General features: G+C 35.8%; 1 protein-coding gene and 1 long non-coding RNA gene across 9 annotated transcripts in view; both read left to right on the forward strand.

The window, feature by feature from the left end:
* Positions 1-27950, forward strand: part of nlgn2b (neuroligin 2b) — a 346267-nt gene that overhangs the window by 233837 nt on the left and 84480 nt on the right. For 7 of the 8 annotated variants that reach the window (XM_073913415.1, XM_073913416.1, XM_073913417.1 and 4 more), the window contains one exon: positions 14964-15674. In XM_073913415.1, coding sequence (XP_073769516.1) covers positions 15188-15674 — 487 coding nt within the window. In that variant the 5' untranslated portion in view covers positions 14964-15187. 8 annotated transcript variants of the gene reach the window in all.
* Positions 17847-22408, forward strand: LOC141376362 (uncharacterized). The gene is made up of 3 exons (XR_012386302.1): positions 17847-20580; positions 20696-20900; positions 21974-22408. It is a non-coding gene; the product is annotated as an uncharacterized lncRNA (long non-coding RNA).

Below are 27950 nucleotides of genomic sequence, written 5' to 3' on the forward strand. Positions count from 1 at the left end.
TATTTCCTCCAAATGCACAGAAAATGAATTCAGCTTGAAACTAGTGAGGCATCCATCAATGCGGAAGAGGGTCCATACAGTATGTTGTTTTACTCACAGACTTCTTGCTGCCCCTGAGGGCCTAACCTAAGCCCACACGCTGCTAATCAACAAGGGCCATGCGTGGGCTTCTTACACTCAAACACACACATATGCACGAGCGCTAAGAAATCGTCTGTGAGTGATTTATGAACTGACCATATCCAGTTTTATCAATAAGGCTTTCCCTCCGAGAAATTGTGCGCGTGTGTGTGTGTAAATGTGTGTGTTTTGGATGACCGATTGCATATAAGGAGCCCTCACAGCATTAGGAAGCTCCCTTGTGTCCTTACAGGAAATGAAATATGTGCATGTCTTAACCAATCGATGAGGGGGATTTTAGTTGTTGTTTTGCTGGGATGAACAACAGTGAGTGAAACGTCAAAACATTTCGATGCTGCCATAACAATGCATGGCTCAATTGATGAGCTCTCATTTGAAGAGGTTTCAAGAGGGGAACTGGAAGTATTGTCCAGGGGTCTGATAATGAGGAACTGTGAGGAGCTTTGGATAGTTTTGACAGTTATGAGGCATGCATTTTCTGCTTCATAAAGAATTCTGTTTCATTTGTTCATTTATTTGTTCATTTATATAATTATTACTACAAATCCATTGAAAACTCTATAGGTTTAGAATTGTTTGACTATTTTTTTATTTTGTTTGTGTTTAAAAGTATTTTATAATTATTTTGTTTAATAAAGTTTAATTTGGTTTAAATTAAAAAGTACTACTATGTAATTTTTATTTAAAATTATTGATTAATTCATTTTCTTGTTGGCTTAGTCCCTTTATTAATCTGAGGTCACCACAGCGGAATGAACCACCAACTTATCCAGCACGTTTTTATGCACCGGATGCTCTTCCAGCCGCTACCCATCCCTGGGAAACACCCACACATACTCATACACTACGATAATTTAGCCTACCCAATTCACCTGCATAGTTTGTACCCAAAAGATTTTATTTTATTTTATTTTATTTTTAATTTATTTTATTTTGTTTGATTTTATTTATTTTAGACAGAATTCCACAGTTTGTCCAAAAATGTTTATTCTTTATTTTAAAAAACTTCCACAACAAGCTACATTCAAAATCTCACATGTTGTTTTCAATTATCTTTAAATATTATAATTACAAATATAATCAAATATCTGCCATGTTAATAATACTAATATGATCAGAAAAGTACTACATTCATTCATTTTCTTTTCGATTTAGTCCCTTTATTAATCTGGAGTCACCACAGCGGAATGAACCGCCAACTTATCCAGCACATTTTTATGCAGTGGATGCTTTTCCAGCTGCAACCCATCTCTGGGAAACATCCACACACACTCATGCACTACGGACAATTTAGCTCACCCAATTCACCTGTACCGCATGTCTTTGGACTTTGGGGGAAACCGGAGCACCCGGAGGAAACCCACGGGAACACAGGGAGAACATGCAAACTCCACACAGAAACGCCAACTGACCCAGTCGAGGCTTGAACCAGCGACCTTCTTGCTGTTAGGCGACAACACTACCTACAACGCAACTGCGTCACCTTTATTTTATTTTATTTCATTGTCAGAATTGCACAGTTTGTCCAAAAATGATTGTTCTTTATTTTGTTCTTTATTCTATTAAAATTCCACAACAAGCTATTTTCAAATTCTCACAGATAGTTTTTAATTATCTTTAAATACTACAATTATAAATGTAATCAAATCTCTGTCATGCGACTAATACTAATATGATCAGAGAAGGGTTTTTATCATCATTTATACCTTGAGTATATCACGTCACACTGCTGTCTCTTTCTGACATGTCACATCAATTGCCCGTGAGCACAATTTGACATACCATTTAATATCTGAAGGGTGCATTTTGTCCTGTCAGAGATCTTGATCACATGACTAGGAGACATTTTCACCAGCTTACAGAGCGTATATATCATAACAAGGGCCTGATCTTGATGAGCTCGGAAACCTTTTACCTAGGGAGCTGAGAGAGCATGCTGTCTTTTTCTTGCTGTCTTCATACGCTCTTGATTTATTACCACACGCTGGCGGTGATGTAACATCACCTCAGCAGGTTGGACGTGTGTTTGTGTGCCTGTGTATTTGAAGGTGGGGGGTCAACAGAAAACTGCATATTTATGAAGTTCAATTGCCACCCCACCAGGCGAGGGTGAATCTTTGGCCTTAATTGTGTCTCATTAATATTGATAGGTTAGGATATTTTTGGTATATATTTAGCCACATACCCATCTATGCAAAAACAGGATCTATTTAAAGGGGTTTTATGTAGAAAATCTTGTTTTAGCGAAACCAGTGGATGTATATGGAACTGCAGCCTAGCTTGCTAGCCTAAATTCCAATTTTTTTCCAATAAATTCCGATTTGCACAACTTTTGCAATATTTTCAAAATGTTAATATGAGTTGACAATGTTTCTGTAAACTGATTTTATGCAATCAAAAAAAAAAAAAAAAAAAAAAAAAAAAAAAAATATATATATATATATATATATATATATATATATATATATATATATATATATATATATATATATATATATTTTATAATAAGTCATGACAGTGGATCTTCATTCATTCATTTCATTCTCCCTTTATTAATCGGTCTTTGGACTTGTGGGGGAAAGCGGAGTGCCCAGAGGAAACACCAACTGACCCAGCCAAGGCTCGAACAAGCAACTTTCTTGCTGTGAGGCGATTGTGCTACCCACTGGGCCACCGCATCGCCCACAGTGGATGTTGATAGGTTTATATGTATTGTCTAAGTACATTTAATCAGAGTTGACATATTATCCAAGCATTATGGGTTAAGGAGCAACCCATTATTCTTGTAAGTGACACACTAATACTGTATATAAGGGTTAATAGTTTGCAATCACACAGAGAAACTGTGGATTAAAATTGTCCTTATTAACTGATCAAGATTTTTTGAGCTTCTTCTATCACTGCTGGTTCTTGCCAGATGAAGTCAGTTTTTACACATAAATGCATCACCATATCGTTAAAGAATGATCATGTGACTTTTATGCACGCCATGTGACAGTGGTGGATAAAGTACACAAGTTATGCACTTAAGTAAAAGTACAGATACCCTAATAAAAGATTACTCCAGTAGAAGGATGAAGTTCTCCTTTTCAATATTGCTTGAGTGAAAGTGAAAAAGGTATTTGATTTTGTATTCATCTAATTAATAAAAGTAAAAGTGCTTACTGATGAAGGCTTATTTTAGTGGTGTAACGAATCCAAAATCTCACGGTTCGGATCACACTACTTTTTTGAGTCACGGATGGGACCATTTTAGGATCAGCAAATAAGAAGACAAATGTCATTTGCTTTCCATTTATACAAAAATATTACTACAAAAACCATTGGTTTGAACAAAACAAAACTTAGAACCTGTAATTTTAATAAAAATAAAAATCAAGAAAGAACCAGCTAAAAAAAAAAAAGAAAATATTCAAATATGAAAAAACTATCTTTGCTATTGCTGATAATGCTTAATATAGAAATCATGTACAAAATATCATATTTATTTTCAATTAATGATCAACAATTCACACATAAAACTTCGTTTCATTATAGGTGGATAATTTTTGTAAACCCATTCACTGACATAATTTTGATGGTTGTTTGTCACCACCCATTAGTTACACAATATAATTCCTACAACATTCACAAGCATCAAGTTCCATTAAACAGTGATTTTAATCTTTACTATAAACATCCATGTTTATATCTAAACTATAAACTGTTATTCTAGTACTTCTGTGGTATTTGACTGTTTGTAATAGCTGAAAAAGTGTAAAAACTAAATCTCAATCAAACACAGATTTGAAGGATTAATAAGCATATGCAAATCATTATTATTCATCATTCATGTTGCGCGGTTTTGAATTGAGATCACAATATTTTAATGTTTAATTGTGCAGCATTATACTGAATGCATTAATGCTGACTAAATAAACAGCGACAGAAAACCCCTTTAATTAACAGCCTAAAACGCATTTAGGTCCCACCACAACTTTTTCCGTCATCATTATTTTACAGGGAAGCCAAAATGGCTAAATAAATGATAACACATGATTTCAATGACACGGGAGCCGATCTCTCTGCAATTGTTATGTTGGATTAACCTATGAATTTAAAAAAGTTATCAATCCGTGGGTCACGTACGTTCCAAACTTTAGGTTGTGATCTGTAAGGATCATGGATCAACCGTGATCCATTACACCCCTACCTAATTTGCAAGAAAAATGAATCTGTCACTTTGTCATGCTATTTATAATTATTCCAATAATTCAAGTGAAAACATTCACGTTGAACCTCATTCTGATCAGTTTGTCAAATTAGTTAATTGTTTACTTGAAGACCCATTCTGAATGGATCATTTGAATCAGTGAATCATTTACTGAAGACACAGGTTGTATCCCAAATGACACTTATACACAATGCATTTATACACTAATACACTCAATCATGCTAAGTGTGAGTTTTGTGTCTGTCCAACTGGAATTTCAACACTTCTTTACTAATTGGAAATTCAAACCATTTCCCAGTCGACCTTTAACAGTTGCTAAATTAGTGAAATACAATAAATAAAGCCAGCAATGAATAAAGTTTTACTGTTGAATAAATAAACCATTCAGTACATGAACTGAAATTTAGGTATTTAATCTGCACTTTTTATTTCAGTGTAAATGCACTACTTACATTATACAAAAATACATATAGTCTATACGTATATGTTTGTGATTTGGAACACACAATCTCTCTGAATGGATTGTTTGAACCAGTGAGTTGTTGATTTAGTTGATAAAGTCAAGATTCTTAAAAATTGTACTTACATATTGTAGTGAAGTAAAAATACTTAGTTCCGTCCACCACATTGTGGCAATGCAGAAAGCTGTTCCATTGCAGTCTTATAAAATATTCAATCAAATGTAAATCAGCCAGCCTGATCTCACGAGAAAACGTAAGTATTTTACGTTTTGCCAGTTTAGTGGCGAATTCGTACGAGTTCAGTCGTACGAAATGGTACGATTTTAAAAAGGAGGCGTGGCACCTGACTCCACCCCTAACCCCAACCGTCATTGGGGGATAAGCAAATCGTACTAAATTGTACGAATTAGATCGTACGAATTCATACGAATTTGCCACTAAATGAAAAAGTTACGAATTGCCGTGAGATTGTGTTGAATCAGCACACTCTACCTGATAAGATTGATGCTGTGACCAAATTTCTTTAAATGACAAGCACCAAAGATTGTTCACACTCAATAATTTATTAAATAAATCACAAGAGAAGAGAAAAAAATAAACATTTTTGCTGTATGCCTTCGTCAGACAAGTTTTCCTCAATATTCCTTGTTCAAACTGCCCGAAAGAATATCTTGTGCAAGCTTTAAAAACTTAGTTTTTTTAGGTTAATGGAAACAAAGTCACTGTTGTGATTGTTTGATATAAAGAGTAACTGAGACACAACAAGATGTTTTTTTGCATCACTAATCAGCATGTTAAGAGAATGGAAGAAAATGCAGACATTAAAATATTGTATTTGAGTGAGCTCCATAGAGGAAATTAGCTTTGAAATGACATGTGTTGACCAAATTTCCTTTTTGTTTTTGGTTGACTAACCCTTTAACCCAGGGTTGCTCTGGGGGAATTGGATTGGAAGTCTCTTGTTTTCAGAGCAATAAAAGGTGGCATTAGCACTGACATTGATATTGCAACAAACATTAACAGAGTATATTTTATGCAAATTAGTGACGATTACCAATAGGATTGGAGACAGTGAATCATCTTTTGAAGCAGTTCGAACTGCTAGGAACCAACAGTACATCAACTTTCTGGCTGTTAGTTTCTTGGATGAATGAGACAGTTAAGTGGATGCTTACAGAACACTAATGCTTACATCAATGCTTTTACATCTTGCTTTTCAGGGTTTTCTGTGGTGTTGGTGACATTTGGTGTCTAATGTCTGCATTTGCAAGTGTTTTGGGCTGAAGTCAGTGTAACTTGTCTCAGGTTTCTACTGTATGTTGTCATTCAAATAGTCTTGTCTATGCCAGGCTCAGTGGAAAAGCATGGCTTTGGAGACTGTAAAAACATACAAGTACACACAATTCACTGCTATTTTCATGTGTATAAATACCAGCGGCAGTAAAACCCAGCCAGAATTATTTCAGCTTCCTGCGAGTTTACAGGGCAGATCATCAATTAATGAAGCCTTACTACGTGGTAGCTTTACCTTAAGTGTCCATATTGGTTCCTTAAAGTTAGTGCACAGTTAGTTAGATATATAGTTACAGACCTGTTGCAAGGGGTGGTTTGGGTGGTTCGAAAGACCCACCCCCACTGACACAGTCCAGAATTTGGCCCGTTATATAAGCTCATTTGTCCCGTGTTTATCAGTATGCCATCATAAATTGTGAAAATAACTGATAAAAGAAGGCTTTAAGACTAATTTAATTTATAACTATTCAAAGGGGCAAATTCTGGCCAGTGTGTTATTTGCCTACAGGCTACTGTCTAACATTTTAAACAAGTTTTAACAGATTCCTTTTGTGTTTAAATGATGTATGATAATAAATTTGTGTTTTAAAAATATTGTATTTTTTCATATTTCTTTAATCAATGTCTTTATTTAAAATTCTAATCACATTCTAATCACACAACATCATTTATAAAACTGTAATTACTTAAAATTTAAATGCACATTTGTACACTGTGTTAAAATAGTATGGTAAGCACTTCATTACACTTCAAGTCATTACTTTACATCCAGAAGAGATTAATGTTTAAAATGTCACTAAAATGCAGTATTTTAACGTCAGAATTTAATAGAAAATGAGGCTAATATCTAAATCAATAATCTAAATTAACACAGAAAATTTTGTTCTTTGTTTTAGATTTTTAAACCGGTCAAGCAACTTTTTAGCCTGAAAATCTTCACAAACAAAAGTAATTAAACATTTTAATTAGATTTATTTTTACAACTTATCAAAGTCACATTTATATGTTTCTGAGACTTTTAGCTTTTTTTCTTGCACCACTTAGTGGACAAGAAAATGTGCAAGACAATCTGTTTGCAGAAATGTTAAAATATTTTTCACATGCCTGAACTGGTTTTGTCTGTTTAATACAGGAACATTTGATTGCATGATCTGGGTGTTTAACACATGGGTAAACTCCTTATTCTATGATGTCAAAACCCACATGATCAATTTGAGTTCATAAGTAAGATCATTAAAATAAGTTAAAATCTGTTAAAAACTAGTGATAAAGAAAAATAAACTTGCATTCATAAAAATAAACAACTAATTCAGAATGAGGCATCACAGTGGCACAGTGGGTAGCATGATCGCCTCACAGCAAGAAGGTCTCTGGTTCGAGTCTTGGCTGCGTCAGTTGGCATTTCTGTGTGGAGTTTGCATGTTCTCCCCTGGGGTTTCCTTCGAGTGCTCTGGTTTCCCCCACAGTTCCAAGACATGCAGTATAGGTGAATTGGGTAAGCTAAATTGTCTGTAGTGTATGAGTGTGAATGAGTGTGTATAGACGTTGCCCAGTGATGGGTCGCAGCTGGAAGGGCATGCACTGCGTAAAACATATGCTGGATAAGATGGCGGTTCATTCCACTGTGGCGACCCCTAATTAATAAAGGGACTAAGCTGAAAATGAATGAAAGAATGTATGAATGAATGAATGAATGAATGAATGAATGAATGAATAATTCAGAATGTGTAGGTGTGTAATGAACCAATTTTATAAAATGTTAACTCATCATCGTCATATTTATTGGTTTCTGAGAATACTAAACATGCGTAGTGGACATCACTTAGTGGACATTTCACTTTAAAATTGCAGCAACATGTGTAAAAATATTTAGCTAAAATGTTACAACATGCACACATTTTTCATATACCTGCATCGGTTTTGTCTTTTAAATGCAGGAACATTTGATAGCAGGCTCTGCGTGTTAAACACATGTGGTTATGAGAGTATTTCCGTCATACAGTACGTCTGGTGTTGTGTCAAACCACATCTTCATCTCCTGCCATCTTTTCCTTACTCAGCTTCTCCAGCAGTTGGTGGTTTTCTCCTCCAGGTGTTTTGTGTCCAGGTTTGGTGCCGCTGGGTTGATTAGCTGTGCTCTGGTTGCCATGGTGATGCCGAGTGCCTGAAGAACAGCATACGCCGGATGATTCCGTCTTCACTCTTGACTCTTGATTTCTTTGTAGACACTTGCATCTCCTGTGAGGATTCGGCCCAGATGTTTCACTAACGTGGTTTCTGTTTTGCCTGTGCAAGCATACGTGTTGTTCCTCAGCTGTTCAGATTGGCTTGTGTGTTCTTTGCGGCTATGCACACATTTACTTTAGAATACATTTACTTCTCTATAAAGTCCCGGGCTTTGATCAGCAGAACGGTGCCGTTTGCTCAGGGCCTGTGAGGAGACGTTTACTTCATTCTTGATTTCGACAATCGATCCTGGGACAACGGTTGTCACTTTAAAACCGTTCTACAGCCCTCACGGTGTCCAAAGTACACTCACAACTCCCACACAAGTTGGCAGTCTGCTGTTGAGAAATCAGCCTACATCCTTTAAAAGTTTTTATTTTGTATTTTGTTTTTTTACTTGTGTCTGTTGGCAGTAAAACCGTTTTTGCTGGTTCTGAAACCCCATCTGACAGTCTCTTTGAAAAAAAAGTTGCAGCACTCTTGTTTTTTTTGTTTTTTTGTCCACAGATTTTTGCTAAATTCAGACGCTGCTTTGGCAATTGTGAGGTTTTTCTCCAGAATCTTAAGTATAGATTTAAGAAGTTGCAGTTGGTAAATGTGCCAGTTTGGTTCTACTTACCCTATTTAAATCCATACAGCAGATTTTGTGCACGATCGGTGTATAAAATACTAATGAATGATAATGCTTGGCTAATTTTTTTATGAGCTTAAATCTATAGTATACTGCCAAAAGTTCCGTTTTTACTTGCACATGAACTTTAATTATATTCCAATCTTTATCTGTATGGTTTAATGTGGATTCAGGCCATACTTTGAGTCTGTAACTGTTTTTTTTTTTTACAAGGTTTAGAGTTGTGTTTATGTGAATTTTTGACTTTTCTTATAGAAGTGCTATTGTCAGGCACTGATGTTGGATGAGAAAATCTGACTTAAAGTCACCACTTTATTTCATCCAAAAGGTGTTTTATTGGGTTGAGCTCAGAATTAGTCAATTTCCAGTCAATTTCCTCCACACCAAACTTGCTTATCTATTTCTTTATTGTCCTTAATTTGTACAGAGTGTTGCCAGATATAGCTGACTTTGTTTTAGCCAAAAACCGCCCAAAGTCCCAAATATTAGATTAATATTTTATTTTATTTGAATTTATTTAAATCGAAATTAACCTAGTTACTTTAACTGTTACATACAGTTGAAATCAGAGTTATTAATTTGAATTAATTTTCAATTTTAATTTTAATTTTGACCTTAAAATGATTTTTAAAAATTTAACTGCTTTTGTTCTAGCTGAAATAAAACAAATAAGACTTTTTTCCAGAAGAAAAAATATTATCAGACATACTGTGAAAATTAACAGATCAAACATAATTTGGGAAATATATATATATATATATATATATATATATATATATATATATATATATATATATATATATATATATATATATATATATATATATATATATATATATATGTATATATATATATATATTTTTTTTTTTAATTAATTAATTTATTTTTATTTTTTTAAAGGGCGTTAATAATTCTGAGTTCAACTGTATATTTTTAAACCATAAAGCAAGCAACACCAGGGGTCTGTTCTTCGGACGTGGATTTCTCATTTCGCTGGATTTGGATGTTGATGATTTGATACGATCCAGGATTGTTTCGTTCTTCAAAACTCAATTGAGACTTGTTGTCATAGTAACAGTTCTGGTAGCTCAAGCCTGCGTAGGAGCAGATTCATTTCATAAAAACAGGATTAAATTGGGTTCAAGCAAAGATAATACAGCAAGTATGTACCGAATGATGATAATTTCTTACAGTAGTTACATGCACTTGGGAAAATAGTAAAAAATAAATTAAATAATTAAAAAAAAAAAAAAAAAAAAATATATATATATATATATATATATATATATATATATATATATATATATATATATATATATATATATATATATATATATATATATTTATATATTATTTATTTTTTTTTTTTTACTATTTTCCCAAGTGCATATAACTACTGTAAGAAATTATCAGCAGTTCAAGCAAAGATAATACTGAAAGTATGAACCGAATGCTGATACTTTCTTACAGTAGTAATGTATAGTACACTTGGGAAAAAAGTAAAAAAAAATATATATATATAAGCTAAAAATTTATTATTTAAAGTAAAAGACTGCCATCTGGTGGTTCAAAGAGAAAATTTATTGATTTGAAGTTTTTAGATTCAAACGCGTACATGCACAATATTCGATTTGTTTTTAAAAAAGGATAATAATTTATGCAGTCAAGTACGAGTTCTGATCACTAATATGGGATTGACACCTTCACGGTGATTGACACCTTTACCAATATCAAAATGCTTTTTTGATGCAAAATGAATTTGTCCAGTTATTTCTTATACCGATTAAAAAAACTTGAGTAAACCTAGTAAACTATAATAAAAAAAAATATTTTCTAAATGTAGAACTAAATACATTGATATGCATTGAAAATACATGATGAATACTCTTGACACATAAATGTGTGTAGCCTACAGCCCACAACAAACGTGGGAAGTTATTGTGTGTCATATTTAACAAACCGTTTACTGCTAATTTGATGTAATTTTGCTCACATGAATAATTGAATAGTAATCAGATGATGTCATTACGTTGATGTGCCATTAGCCAATCGTTACATTGCTGATCATGATTTCGAGGATCTCAGATCAGTTTATCCAGACATTTTAATCTGATTCGCGAACTTGTTTGAAGAACCCAATGACACTTGTTGCTGTGTAGATTACACTACTGTACCTATTAGAGTATGTTTTACTTTCAAAATGGGGTATACATTTGTCCCATTTGTCACATTGCGTTTTAAATTTTTTTGAACATGTTTAACTGCAGGCGCTGTGTGAAGTGTGTGCACGCGTAAAGGAGACAGAGTTGTCCAGGAAGTCAGATTTTGAGACCGCTTTCCTTCACCTCCTCTTGTGAGTGAGCCACGCGGTTTGCCATGTGCAGTGGTCACTTCTAACTGAATGAAGTCGGTGCACACAGTTATTCATTCATTCATTCATTTTCTTGTCAGCTTAATCCCTTTAATAATCCGGGGTCGCCACAGCGGAATGAACCGCCAACTTATCCAGCAAGTTTTTACTCAGCGGATGCCCTTCCAGCCACAACCCATCTCTGGGAAAGCACACAGTTATATGTTGTTAAATAAGTTGCATACATGTTTCCAAACCTCGCAAATTTTGTCAACCCGCATATGCCATTTTTTACCCACACAATCAAATTCAAAACCCCCAATCTTTTCCCACAAAGTTGGAAGCATGAAATTGGCAAAAATGGTCATAGCCTTCTTTTTATGGTAAAATACCTCATCATTCGGCCCACATGGAATCTGCATGTGCAGTAATCCACAGATTTTCACCCCATCGAGTCTATTTATTTAGTTGTGTGTAAATGTGTATAAATTTATATTTATTCAGTTTTTTTTATTTATTTCCGTGGAATTACTGACTAATATGAAAATATTCATATCATTTACCTACAATACAGCTTGTAAAGTAATGATTTCTGTGTATTAGTAAATATACGGTAGATATATTTTATGATAGACAAAAAAATAAATGGATCTAATTGGATTTGCATTGTAAACATTAAATAAAAGTGAATTTTTGTATTTTTTTTTAACATATTAAATGTTAAGTTACAATACACAGAAGTTACAATACGCAGAATTAGCAAAAAACAATGTCTATAGTCAAGGTTTTTAGCCTCCTACAGAAATTACTACAGAACAAACCACAGATGTTCAAAGACTGCATGTGGTGTGCAGGAAATGTGATTAAATAAAATATTCGAAATATATATTGTAAGAATGGATTTTAAACCACAGCGATTCGAACTGTAGTTTTGCCGAGTGACTAAAAAGTTATCAGTATGTTGGTAAAAAAAAATGTACATCTCTAGTCAAACCATTCTTCTGATATCTCATACCAAAAACGGAAATAAGGGCAGTATTAATAGCTATAAATGTGGGAGAGCGTTGATATTATGTGATTGTATTGTAATGCAATATGGAACAATTAAATGTTGATGTTAAATCAAAAGTAATTCACAAATACTTGAAAATAAAATGATTTAATGACAATAACTCTCTATGGTTACAGCTGAATTAATTACAAAATAACTGTATAAAATGATAAAATATGAAATGATGAAAACATATTATATAAATTGTACCCAGCTTAAATGTAAAATTAAAGTTACCAGAATTAGAAGGAGAGATACAGGGGGAGGGAGAGAGAGAGACAAAGAGAACAGGCCCAGAAGTTAGCCTGATTGCAGTAGAGTCAGAGAAGATAGATTCCAGTGGAGGAGAGGAGCAGAGCAGAAAGCACAGAAACGTAAAAGAGAGGGCAGGAAAAGAGGCAGAGCTCGAGTTTACCACCTATTTTGTATCTTTCCTGACCATGTGACTAAAGCATAAATGCTGAGACATTCAAACTGACCAATCAACATGTGACCACATCATAAAACCCCCAAAGTCCACACAACAGGCTGTGATCTTATCAGTATCTGCCTTTGTAGTCAGTATGGACCTTCTTGAGTCAAAAAGCATGTTTTGTCAAATAAACAAATGTATATGATAATTCAGCCTCTTACAATATTAATGGTCATGAAGCTATAGTATCTTGGCATTCATCCAACTAAAACGGTTTCTGAAATTAGAAATGTAGGGTAGTGTATGATTTTGACTGAATCGTTGAAAGTTGGTGTTGCTAACAAAACGAAGGAAGATTTGAATGCGACTTTGCCCTCAGAACTACCGTCTAGCGGAATCACTGTTGCCCCCTGTGGCAAGGGGGCGTGGCCGAGAGCCATGGGAAGGGAGTGAGGCCACCGCGTAAGTGGATTCACCTGAGGTGCGCACCTGCCTCGGAGGACCGGGCCCGGACATATTTTACTTTTGCTTTCAGTTTGACGGCAGTCTCCGTGAGGAGATGCCATCCGTTTGTTTTGGTTTAGACGACAGTCTCCGTGAGGAGCTGCCGTCATTGTTATTAATAAATAATTTAAACCTGCGTCGGTTCTCCGCCTCCTTCTTCCCAGCGGCCAAAGGGCCGTGAACTTCATTACACCCCCCCACTGTTGCAGAATGTTTTCAGATGCCTGATGCTGACAAGAACGAGGAGCTAAATGTTACCAATGGAATCATATCATATCATATCATATAACATAAACCACTGTTTATCGTGAAACAAGAAATTCACTGATACAGTACATTACAGATAAATACTAAGTGTAAAAGTTATTTTTATAAAAGTTAATATTATCTTGGGAACTATTTGAAACAACTTAAATTTCTACAAAATAAAATTCTATGATGATGATACGGTACAATACTTTGATTGTGTTTGCTCTATAGCATAAACTACACTCACACATTACTTGTTTAGTTACTTATGCAGACTGAAAAATAAACAACTGCTTCAGAACTTGGGTGTGTTCAAATGCGTCCAAATGTCATATGTCATCAAGTTATGTTTATAGTACCACATGACACTTGTTATTACACATGAATTTTAAAAAATAAAAGTAAAAGCATTTAAAAAATCCACAGGAAAATGTTGAGAGAACTAGCAGTGAATTAGTCCTCCAGGTTTTGAGGTCACTACAGCAGCACTCTTTCAGCTCTGCTTAATAATGGATGCCTCTAGTATGTGTACATTTTTAAGCACATATACACTAAGTCCACTGAAGCGTAGTCATTCTGGAAGCACTTTCCAGAACCAATCGAGTATGACATCATCCTTCTTGAATCACTGATTCCTGTTACCCTGTTTGACTCCAGAATTAAGTGTCTCATTATAAGTCAATTTTAAATTGGTCTGTCTCTGTGCACCCAGTGCCCGTTCCTAACATCTTTTCATGCCAAAATGGTGGTAAACGCTTCTCTTTGCATTCCTCATAGATCATTATGTCATGTGGTTAATTCCCGCCTGTAGATGTATGTCTTTAGCTCGGCAGAAGGGGGGAAGGTGATTGTGCCATAGACTGTCAGCAGCAGACAGTTATTACGCACAAATGCCCCCATCTACTCTAGCGAGATTGAAACTAGCACGGCTAAGTCAAGTGGAACGGAGGGGAGGCAGGAACCAAGAATCTGGAGCAACGGCACGTTGGGGGGAACTTAAAATGAACACACTTGGTGCTGTCATCTCCTCCGAGGGAGTCAATTAAGCAGCACACTCAGTATTTCACACCCCCGGTAGCCGAGCGTGAATGTGTGTCGCTGTGGCGCACCTCTCGACGATGTGACAGCACGCTGGAGAGAACGGCCCAACGTCCAGATATGCATCTGTAATTATGCGCCTTAGAGAATACTCCAGAAAGAAAGGAAGATATTTCCACCAAGATATTAAACAAACATTAAGAGAAAGATTATATGCAGTGGAACAAATGATATTTAATTAGATTCATGTTTCACATGTTTATGGTTGATATGATTTTCAAACCTCCGGCAATACTGTAATTACCTTTTATTGTGGTTGATAATGTTTCTATGCATGTTTTACCGTCAGCAGTTAATGATATCTGTCTTTCTGCCTCTCTCTCTCTCCCTGTAGGGAACTAATGAGCAAATTGCAATAGAAGCATTGCATGTTGCAGTAGCATCAGGATGAAGCTCTTCGCCGCTGAGTGTCAACAGGCCTCTTCTGTGGACCATTGAGGATACGCACACCCTCCTTTCCGCATATCCCGGAGTCAGTGGGGTGGCCAGAAAGTATTTGCTCTTGTCCATTTCATATCCGTTCCCCATCACTGGGGCAGCGTTCACCCCAGCCGAAGCATGTCATCGGTGGACGTGGCCCGATCACGGCGGGAGACGGTTCGCTCCTGTCCACGACGCATATCTGACACTTGCCTGGTGTGGCTGCTGGGCTTGGCGCTGCGCCTTGCGCTATCCTCCTGCCAACGGGCAGACCTCACCGCCGCCAAGCACCCTATGGTCACCACAGGCTACGGGAAGCTTCGGGGAGTACGCAAGGAGCTGAACAATGAGATTCTAGGCCCGGTCGAGCAGTACTTGGGTGTCCCCTACGCCACCCCGCCAGTGGGCGAGAGACGCTTCCAACCCCCGGAGGCACCCGGCTCCTGGCAGGAGATCCGTAACGCTACTCAGTTTGCACCCGTTTGCCCGCAGAACATCCATGGGGTGCTGCCAGAGATCATGCTTCCCGTATGGTTCACTGACAACCTGGATGCAGCCGCTGCTTACGTACAGAACCAGAGCGAGGACTGCCTTTACCTCAATGTCTATGTTCCCACAGAGGATGGTAAGTTTATGAAGCATATTAAATAAGTGGTACATTTATGTTTCATTCCTATTCTCATTCAGCTTATATAAATTTTCACCAATACAAATAGCATTCCCATCATTCCCACTCTAGTTTTGGGAAGCGAATCACCTACTGTATATTCATTATGTGGCATTCAATCTTTTTTATGGGATTTACTGCAGCAATGTGTGGTATAACATGTTTCTACAACATAAAAGAAAGAATCCATATCTTAGAATAAGACACTTTCTCTATGTGACCTGTTCTTCGTACAGCCTTGGGATCCTTTTCAATTTGATCTTCTTAAAAAGAAGCTTATCTGTAGCATGGGATCACATCCAGAGTTTAAGTTAGATTGCTTGCATTTAGTGGATACAAAGAGGTAGTTGCCAGCCTAGTTCTGAGAAGCAAATTACCTATATTTATCTTATGCCATTTAGTACTTTACAGTACATACTATTGCAGTGAGTGGTATAAAAGGTTCATGGAACCTAAAACAAAGGATTCAAACTTATTTACCAACATTAGATCTCAAAATAAGAGACTTTTCCATTTAACCTGTTCTCCAGATAACCTTGGGATCCTTCTCTTTTATTTCTTCTAGAAACAAGCAAATCTGTTGCTTAGGATCACATGCAGGGTTTAAGTTAGATTGCTTGCATTTAGTTCATACAAAACAGTTGTTGCCTGAGCTAAAGGAAGCGAGAACTCCTGTGAGCACAAGAGATATTTAACATGCTCCAGTCAGTGATTGTTGGTGAAACTGCATGGGCAACAATCTGAGCATGTGCTAAAGTCTCTGATAAATGGGCCTCACTGCAGTTTGTAAATGGGTTGTGCAGAGACTGCTGGGTAATGTCTCACTGTGCCAGCTCTCAAAATGGGTTGTCATAGTCATGGGAGTGTGGCAGGCAAAGTGTGTTTGTTCGAAAGATGAAAGCATTTCAACGATGAAACCATATACACAGGAGGTCTCCTAATGCTAATAGCATTTTTTGCGTTTTAGCAATTCTGTGTACTCTTTGAGTGTGTTAATGTGCCTGTCCATTACAGTCAGTCAGTAAATCAGTCTTCCTTAATTTGAAGATATACATTCACTAAGTGCTGTAGATTGCAGTTGGATGATGCATCCATTGCTGGAGCGAATCTAGGATTTCAGTCTTCGAGCAGCTCAAATGGTGTGGCTCAGAGAGCGATCGAAAGTTTAAATCTTGCTGGAATAAATTCAATTAGGTTGTCAAGTTTATGTAAATCAGACAATGACATGTTTGTTCGCTTTTCGTTTTGTGATTTCACTGGAACAAGAGTGCACAGAAGAAAAATGGAGCAGTTATTATTGTTCAATTTTCAGCATAACTAAGTGCTAAGTTATGCTTCATTTAATTATGAGTAATGTATTTGGGAAGCATGTCTCTTTTTTCTCTCCATTAAGGGTGTGTTCACTTTTCTAGTTTGGTTTTCTTAGTTATTTTAAAGCAAAAACAAACAAAAATAAGATATTAACATTTGGTTCACTTATTCACATTGTTATTTTTAAAGAACAAATCACTAACTTTAACAAAAACAAATCAGGATACATTTACTAGAGAAGAGAATTATTTTCTCTTATTCAAAATGTGGACCTTTTTGCAGTTATTCTCCTGCATTTTAGTGACATTTTAAGCACTATTTTAGCTGGATTAGCCTGTTAGGTCGTCATCATAATGACACATTTAAAGTACCAAATTTTTTCTAAAGTGTTTCCTAAAGATTTGGAATAAAGAAAAATGAATAAATACTCATTTTTAAAATACAAATTTATTAGATCATAAATCATTAGAAAAAAATAGGAATATGTCGAAGTTTTAAATTAAAAACTGTAGACTATTTTAGCTTTAGCCTACAAACTGGCTACAACATTTAACTGTCCTAAGTCAGAATTTGACTATTTGAATAATCAAAAAAAAATTAAACATAATAATAATAAAGGAGCGTCACAATTTTTCTAGCTTAATTTTCAAATGAATTTTAATACAGGATTCTGCTTGGTCTTACAGCCTTTTTTTGACCTGTTCCGATAGACTCACTACACAGACAGCATGATCGTCCTTCTCGGAACCGCAGATGGCCATGGTCTCCCTCGTCAGGCATCATTCAACAAAGGCGCGCTGCCTTGCGCGCCCTTACGGAAAGCAGGAGACGCGTCTCTATAGCAACCTATCGCGACACAACCTCTCCAATGAAGCACCTCGTGATATTTGCAAACAAAACATATGGATCATTTTTATTATCATTTGACAGTAATGGAGGAGCGCCGCGAAATGTAGCGAAGTAAGAGGACAGATTTTTCTCTAATAATTTACTTAGTAAAAGTACACATATTTAAATGCACTCAAAAAGTACTTGTTACCCAATAATTTTACTCAAGTAAATGTAACGAAGTAAATGTATCTCGTTACTACCAAGCTCTGCTGAAAAAGGATACAATCTGTGACTCAGTAACTGAATTGTGATCCAAACCAAACATTTCGATGGCTCAGAGGTTAGCAATGTCGCCTCACAGCAAGAAGGTCGCTGATTTGAGTCCAGGCTGGGCCAGTTGGCATTTCTGTGTGGAGTTTGCATGTTCTCCCTGTGTTGGTGTGGGTTTCCTTCAGGTGCTCCAGTTTCCCCCAGTCCGAAGACATACTGCATTGGTAAATTGACTGTACAAAAATTGCCCGTAGTGAATGAGTGTGTGTGTGAATGAATGTGTATGGGTGTTTCCCAGTACTGGGTTGTGGCTGGAAGAGCATCCGCTGCCTAAAACTTATGCCAGAATAGTTGGTGGTTCATTCTGCTGTGGCAACCTCTGAAATAGAGACTAAGCTGAAAGTGATGGCCCAAAGGTTTTGTGAACCACCAATCATTACTACGGCTAAACTAGATATGCTTCAGCATTCTGTCATTTTTATGGTTACATCATTTGACATTGTACTGTTTATTTATTTTATTTATTTATTTATTTTTTTGTTTTTTTTTAGATTCAGGGTGCATTGTTTCAGCTAAAGCACACCTGACTTCATACCATCTTTTAATGGGTCTCGATCTGCTTGTCTGATGACCCATACAAGCATTTACACCACAGTTTATTTTAATCCAACCAGACCTAGTGTGAACGCAACCTTAATCTTATTCAGTTCTAAGAGAAAAAGGTGCTACATTAAAATGTCTTTTCTTTCCTACCAGACAGTTCTTCAACCATAGTTCCACATGTGAAAACATTAACAAGAATCAATGAGATATATAATTCGTAATTAATCTGAATCTAGGAAAGTTCAAACGCATTAAACATAGAAATATCCAGAAGTCCATGTGTTATTTGCATGAGTTCAAAGAATCAGCTTCAGTGAGCAGAAATAGATTTTTCCCCCTAATAAGAGATAATAAGCAAATCTGGGGCACATAACAAGAGAAGATATTTTTCATAATTAAGGAGATGAATTGCATGTAGACACAGGGGAATCTGTGAGCATGTGTTTCATGTGTACACACACGTTGCAATATTTTTTTTGGCATAAAGTAATGCAGTGGATCTGCAGGATGCATGCAAAGGTATGAATGCAGATGGCTTTTCTATGCCATTTTTGGAGAGTTAAAGGGATTGTTCAAACAAAAATAAAAATTTATTCCAACCCAGGCTCATTATTAATACGTAATCGTGTATACATTTCTGGACAGTGCGGAATATGTCCCAGAAGCTACTTTTTAGCAGTTTTTGTTTTTGCAAATCCACCAGAAATCTCTGTGTACACTTTTTTAGATCTCAAGTTTCTCTCACGAGTGCCATTTGCACATGCTGTTCTCTCATAAATCCACCAGAGGCCGCTGTTGAATGACTGACTGACTGACTGACCAATATCCCAACCAACATTCTTCCCTAAACCCAATCGATTGTGTTTTCAAAAGCACCAATTTACCCGATCACCCCCTTCCCTAAAACCAACCGACAGTTTTTAGAAAAAGAATAGCCCTCGCAGCCATCTGATTTTTACCACATTCTCAGATTTAAACCACATTGTCAGCTTGTTATTTACTTGTTTATTTTATATTTAGCCTTTTGTTTTTATTTTACTTGTTTTCTGGAACCGTTTTTACCAAACTCGAACCCTGTCATCACGGTAAACTCCTCTCTGCATCTCAAGTCCTCCGATGTACATGGTGAGCTACTGGGCGAACTGGTAACAGTGAAAAAATGTCGACCACACATAGATAATCAGTTAGCTGATAGTGTGAAGTGAAGCGAAATCTACCGGTGGCATCACATTCATTTTAAAGGTGAAATTCAGCCATGCGTAGCTCTCCAGAAATTTGCGCTCTCCAGAAATGAATACGGGGTACGTTTTCACAATGAGCCTGTTTATGGACTTTTCACATTTACGGGTTTCTAATTGGCGGAAGTCGTCATAGTAAACTGGGAACGCAATGAATGGAAGAGTACAACAAATTTTTTTGTACAATCCTATTAACTGAACTAATAAAAGAAAAACTTGATGGTGGTGTTCTCTTTAGAAAATGAAGACAGTGAGATGGTTGTGTCAAGACTTTCAGAAAATGAAGACAGTGAGACTGATAACCAAAGCTAGAAGAGAGAACAACATAAAATTTACGGTCAGTAGTAAATTACTGTCAGTAATTACAATCGGTAATTTTTATTTATTTTTATTTTTTGTAATAAGTTGCAAAGATGAGGTAATATATACATAAAATCATATAAATGTGCACACATTTAAAAAATCTAAATATTTTAAACTTATAAAGATTTAACATTATAAAGACCATTAAACATAATTACTAATTCTCAGCTTTTTTCAAAACATCTCTTCTTGTGTTCAACAGAATAAAGAAAGCTGATAAAAGTTATAGTAAAATTTTCATATTATTTGTTTTAAATACTTTGAAAGTCAACGGTTACCGATTTTCAGCCTTTTACAAAATGTCTTCTTTTGTGTTCAACAGAACAAACAAAGCTGAAAACTGGTAACCATTGACTTCCAAAGTATTTGTTTTTTATATTATAGAAGTCATGGCGATGCAGTGGCTCAGTAGGTAGTGCTGTCGCCTCACAGCAAGAAGGTCGCTGGTTCCAGCCTCGGCTGGGTCAGTTGACGTTTCTGTGTGGAGTTTGCATGTTCTTCCCGTGCTCGTGTGGGTTTCCTCTGGGTGCTACGGTTTTCCTCACAAATTCAAAGACATTTGGTATAGGTGAATTGGATAGGTTAAATTGTCCGCAGTGTATGTGTGTGAATGAGTGTGTATGGATATTTCCCAGTGTTGGCTTGCAGCTGGAAGGGCATCCGCTGCGTAAAACATATGCTGGATAAGTTGGCAGTTCATTCCGCTGTGGCGACCTCAGATTAATAAAGGGACTAAGCCAAAAACAAAATAAATGAATAAATTTGGAAGTCAATGGTTACCAATTTTCAGTTTTTTTTCAAAATATCTTATTTTGCGTTAACAGAATAAAGAAACTCAAACAGGGGTGCGTTTCCCAAACAACGACGTAACTCGTGGCTAAACTATCATAGTACGATGCATCATTTGGAAAAGAACAATGTAGTGTTGACTGTTTCCTAAAACCATAGTTTCTCTGCCACAGATCCATCATTTGGGGCACACATAAAAAATAGATAAATCCAAAATTAGTTTTGGTAAAAACATGCCCTTGTTTTCCATATTAATTGAAATATATGTAAATGGCACATATAGGACCAATGTTTCATTTACAAATATTATTGACGTTCCATTTTCTATTCTAAAACATAAAATCACTTACAAAAGCTAACACATATTCTAATATCATATATAAATCATTTAAATAAATAAATAAATAATGAGGCTATTTATTAAGAAATGAAATTTAATATTTATTAATCATTAGGAAATGGAAAAAATCCTACTTTAATAATAATATTAATGATGATGATGATGATGATGATGATGATGATGATGATGATGATGACGACGATTATTATTATTAATTAGGATATTGTTTATTTATTTGTTTTTGAAAAGTCTACTTTTACAGTTTGAAACATGCAACAGAACCATGTCATATACAGTACAGATACTTAATAAATAACCTACTATAAATTTAACCGAGGCGACGCAGTAGCGCAGTAGGTAGTGCTGTCGCCTCACAGCAAGAAGTTTGCAGGTTCGAGCCTTGGCTGGATCAGTTGACGTTTCTGTTTGGAGTTTGTATGTTCTTCCTGCATTCGCGTGGGTTTCCCCTGGGTGCTCCGGTTTCCCCTGCAGTCCAAAGACCTGCAGTACAGGTGAATTGGATAGGCTAAATTGTCCGTAGTGTGAGTATAAATGAGTGTGTGTGTGTGTGGATGTTTCCCAGAGATGGGTTGCGGCCAGAAGGGCATCCACTGTGTAAAAACATGTTGGATTAGTTGGCGGTTCATTCCCCTGTGGCAACCCTGGATTAATAAAGGGACTAAGGCGGATAAAAATGAAAGAGTTAATGAATGTAATTTAAACGATTAACGTATGCTATGTTTTTTGTTATCACAAGCTTTGGATAGGTAACCTAAATTCCGCTTAAAAATAATAGGTTATCTATAGCTTTCGTTATGAATCACGGCTGTGTGCAAAATGACATCAAGGTTTTCAAAGTGCACTGCTAAAGGAGCACAATTGTAAACATGAAGATCGCTGAAACTGAATTTACCGTACAGCTAAGAGAGATGAATTTAAAAATGCTTAAAAAAAAAAAAAACATTCCAAGTTTAAATTTTAGAATGTTCTTAATGAATAGGACATGGGGGATAATTGGGAATAGAACACAGCCAGGATGTTTCTAACTACAGCTCCAGACTTGTAGTTGCAAGCATAGAAATTTGCAACGCAGTTTGCGAATGTTCATTGGAACGATGGATTTGGAAAACGCTAAATGAACGAACTATGTAACGACACAACTTGCGACCTTAGTTGCCTAACGATGGTTTTCGGAAACGCACCCCAAGTTTGGAACAAGTAAAGGGAGAGCAAATCAATTTATTTTTGGGTGAACTATGCCTTTAAGATGGATCTACAACTTTAAAAAAAACGCACACAAACTCAACCCAGAGAAACAGTGGCTCCACAGTAAGTGATTAATGCATCTGACAGTGTTGTGGAGGTGTACAGGCTTTTTGTCGCTTCCCATGTTTCTGTGTGCCAAGCGCCGCTGCGTTGCTAGTGAGTCTTATCAGAAAATCGTCCAGCACACACTCACTGACGGGGATTCCTACACAGTCATTGCGCTGAGAATCATTCACAGGTTTGGGAGGGATTTAAGGGATCTGGACTTGGCGTCTGTACTTCATTTGAATCTAACATTTGGTGGGTTTAGTGTGGGACTTTTGGACATGTTAGTGGTGGATATGAGTTTAGTTTACAGCCAAAGGATTAGAAGAGTCTGTAATTATCTCATCTTCCTCTTTCCGTCTCGTTGGTTTTCTTTTTGTTCTTATGAGGCTTTTTTTAAACAGTCTGAAGACAATTATAGTTATTTTTTAAAGGGATTCCCTTATAAAAAAAAGCTAGTATAAAGTGTATAAAATCCGTAAAAATGGTATTCATTTTTTTCTGCTAAAAGTATTGGAATTATTACAGGTTTATAAAATATTATAATTAATATTCAAGTTGCAGAACATAAAATATGATAAAAAATATTTTATTTTATTTATATTATTTTATATCAAAATACAGCTGTAGAAAAATTAGAGGCCCATTGAATATCTTTAGGACTATTCGTTTTCATATGGAATGACTATTCATCATTCACAAGTTTAGTTACAGTTTTTCTCAATGGCTTTGGGGCATTTCTCACAACACTATTTACATTTGCACAACAGTTAATGCATTTCTCAAAACAATTAGTCATTTGTGCACATCATAGTAGCAATTTCTCATTTTTTCCAACAAATTGCAGATGCTTTTGGACATGCATCAATTGTTTTCATACAACTCTCTGCTATTTCTAACATTATCATTTGCTTATGTCACGTCAGCCAAAATTAACTAAACTTGTAAATGCCTAATAGTCATTCCATATAAAACTAACAGTCCTCATTTCATTATTTGAGTCATCACATACAAAAATGTTGAACTAGTTGTCAAAATCTGTCTAGCAAATTTTATAAAATAAAAAATTAAATCTTTATTTTTCTGAAAATGTTTTCTAAATTAAACAGTTTGATGAATGATTTACAGACCTGTGTTGTAGGTTCAGTTCCAATATGTTCTGCAATATAGTTTACAGTTGTGCCCTGCTTTACCCAAAGGACGCTTATGCTTGTTGTAAATTACAGTAAAATGCAGTAAAAATGTGAAAAATACATATTCAGCGTCTTGTACTCAGATACCTCACTAAATGCAGTGATGTCTAACTTTGCTGTAGTTTCAAATGGCTGTGCAAATAGTATAAAGTGCTGTCTTGGGCATTTTCAGGAAGTGTCACCAACATCTGACTTTTTTGCATTGAAAAAATGTCCAGAGTAAACTCATAATGAAAACATGACAAAGCCATTTGACTATCTTGTTCTTAAACAGTGGTGTCAGGACTTTTCATTTTGATGATACTGACACTTTGATTGACATGAATACTTGCTGTTGAGGAATGAACTATCCATTTTGAGCATGTGACCTGTTTTTGCAGGTTATCAGCTAGGTTTTGTAGTTTGTACTAATTGTTTTGAGAAATGCATTAACTGTTGTGCAAATGTAAATAGTTTTGTGAGAAATGCACCAAAGCCACTGACAAAAACTGTAAATATGCATAATGCTTGTTTTATTCTGTAAACTACTAATGTAAGTTATTCAAAATGAAAATGTCATTGTAAGTGTTTCTATAACTTTTTTTGATAACATCATACCAGTATTTTTACCTCACAAGAGTTAATATTAGCTTGTGGATATAGTTATTTTGTTTTTACATCGTCTTTTCATTTTTACATAACTGTTACATGCATTGGTTTGTAGACATACATACAGATAGACAGCCAGACAGACAGAAGCTAATGATAGAGGTTTAACCTGACAAGCGTCTTCTCACCTCTGCTGTAATTGAACATAAAGGTGACCATTCTCTATATGAATCTGACATTGAACTAATTGAACAAATTAGCTGCAGTTAGCTTAGTCGTTTTATGTGATTAATACTTAATTGCAAATGCTAATGCTAGCATTAACAGGCATTGTTACTTTTTAAAATTATTATTACAGTGCTTGCAAGGCCAGTACTCCTTAATGTCCTGAAATGAATTGTCAAATAGTAAATTGTTTCTGTGTGTAATTGTGCAGTCTACTAACAACACAGAAAGGCTTTTTAACATCAAAAGGCAGTAAACTGACTAACCACAACCTTACCACAAACTGAATCCAGTTAGAATTTGTTTGAATGGTCCCTAGGTCTTGTTTTCTGAAATATATATATATATATATATATATATATATATATATATATATATATATATATATATATATATATATATATATATATATATATATATATATATATATATATTTTTTTTTTTTTTTTTTTTTTTTTTTTTTTTTTAAATTAACACATATAAATATCTCAGTGTCATGTGGATAATAATCTTGTTTTATTTTAGAAAGTAGCTTAATTTTTACATCCCATTTCGCAGGGTTTTTCCTCTTTTAAACATAAATTCGTGTTATTTTGGTATATTTGTCACTTTTCAGAAATCAAAACATTAAGGCATTCTGCATTGCAAAATACACTCACCGGTCACTTTATTAGGTACACCTTACTGGTACCAGGTTGGACCCCCTTCTGCCTTCAGAACTGCCTTAATCATTTCTGGCATAGATTTAGCAAGGTACTGGAAGTATTTCTCAGAGATTTTGGTCTATATTAACATGATAGCATCATGCAGTTGCTGAAGATTTGTAGGCTGCACATTTATGATGCGAATCTTACATTCCAACAACATCCCAAAGGTGCTCTATTGGATTGACCTTTGGTGACTGTGGAGGCCATTTGGGTGCATTGAACTCATTGTCATGTTCAAGCTGGTTTCTGAGATGATTTGTAATTTATGACATGGTGCGTTATCCTGCTGGAAGAGGCCATCAGAAGAGGGGTACACTGGGATGGACATGGTCAGCACTAATGGTACTAATGTTGATGCCAAATTCTGACCCTACCATCCGAATGTCGCAGTAGAAATTGAGATTCATCAGACCAGGCAATGTTTTTCTAATCTTCTGTTGTCCAATTTTGGTGAGCCTTTGTGAATTGTAGCCTCAGTTTCCTGTTCTTAGGTGACAGGAGTGGCACCCGGTGTAGTCTTCTACTGCTGTAGCCCTTCTGCCTCAAGGTTTGACATGTTGTGCAATCAGAGATGCTCTTCTGCATGCATCGGTTGTAACGAGGGGTTATTTGAGTTACTGTTGCCTTTCTATCAGCTTGAACCAGTCTGGCCATTCTCCTCTGACATCTGGCATCAACAAGGCGTTTGCGCTCACAGAACTGCTGCTCACTGGATTTTTTTTTTTTTTTTTCAGACCATTCTCTGTAAACCCTTGAGATGGCTGTGGGTAAAAATCCCAGTATCTTAGTAGAAATCCCATTAAATTACCTTTCTTCCCCATTCTGATGCTTAGTTTGAACTGCAGCAGATCATCTTGACCATGTCCACATGCATAAATGCATTGAGTTGCTGACATGTGATTGGCTGATAAGAAATTTGTGTTAACGAGCAGTTGGACAGGTGTAACTAATAATTTGGTAGGTGACTGTATCATATATTCAAATTCATTTTTTTCCTTTTCTTTTTTACCTTATAAGGATTGCTTAAATTTATGTACTTTCATCAAATATAACTGAAAAATAAGAGAAAAACCCAAGTTGTGTTTAAAATTTAATTTTTTTATTTTTATTTTGTCTTTTCAGGTCTGAAAAATGCGCACGTTCAGTTTCAATAATTGTTTTTGTAATTGACAAAGAAACAATCAGTACAAAATTGTCCAAATTATATAAATGTTCTGGATAACTTTTGTACAAGTTTTTGGTAGTTAAAAATGGCTTGTGTTGCTAAAATACTCTCCATTCACAATCTCACCAAAAGCTAAATTGTTCTTCATTACATTTATTTGCATATTGAATTGTTTTGTTATAGTCACATAATGTTTGCTGTTGTTTTTAACATGCAACCAGCAGAAAACAAAACCAAGTGTCATGGCAAAGCCAAAGCATAAGGAGCTTTCAACGTGGCATTTGATGTACACAGAACAAAAGCATAAACCTAAATTCGCCTTAAAATGGAACACTATTCATTCTCAGCTGTACAAGCCCTGGTATTTCCTTCAGGCATGTGGCATTTGACTCTGAAAAAACATGACGTACGGCTGCGCTTCAGAGGTGGGGCCGCTTCTCGGTCACGTCGGGGGAAATTTGATTTCACCCAGACGTGTTTCGTCAAGCAGATTGAAGCGTAACGCTCACTTCTCCTGATTCAAGGCTGCGCTCCAAAAAAAAAAAAAAATCCCTTTAATACAATCAATAAGGTGCGCAGCTAAACAAAAGGATGGTAACAGTTCAATAGTCAATTGAAGCTTGGCGGCATTATATAAATGTAGATTTGCTTATTGGCACTGCAGGTTTGGAGAATGTGGCGTTTGGGGGAGTAGTGATGTCGATGAAGGTAAATACATAAATAAATAAATAAAAAGCAGTTGGTCGACGCTGCAGAAGAACTATGGTGTCAACTGCTTTTGATGCAAGAACAAACCTCAAACAAATGCTGCTATTTCTGCCATCCTAGCAGCTTTTGATCGGGTGAAAATTGTATCAGGATTCCTCTGCAGGGGGAATGAGAGAGAGAGAGAAATGGAGTGAACATGGGATGCATACACTCCTATTGTCTTCTTATTCTCCTCTAATGTCCTCAAATATATAAGTTTATCCGTATTGTTTCTTTGAAAGGAGAGATTTCTGCTGCTCTTGGTCTGATAGTAAAGCTGCGTGTGATAGAGATGCTGAATTATGGCCTGCACTGGTCAATATTCAATCAATGAGGCTGGTGATTGATGGCCGTGACACACATGCACACACACGCACTGGCTATGTTCTTCACTGCGCTCGTCACCATTAATATACAGCTTTTTGTTGAAAAAAGGAGAATGTACTGAAATATCTTGAAAATATGATCTGTAAAATAGATCTATAAGCATTGTGTCATATATTTAAATAATTTAACCTAAAGAAATTTGTCCTGGTTCAATTGCATTAGTAAT

Source organism: Danio rerio, chromosome 10 (genome assembly GCF_049306965.1).
Source record: "Danio rerio strain Tuebingen ecotype United States chromosome 10, GRCz12tu, whole genome shotgun sequence".
Lineage (NCBI taxonomy): Eukaryota > Metazoa > Chordata > Actinopteri > Cypriniformes > Danionidae > Danio > Danio rerio.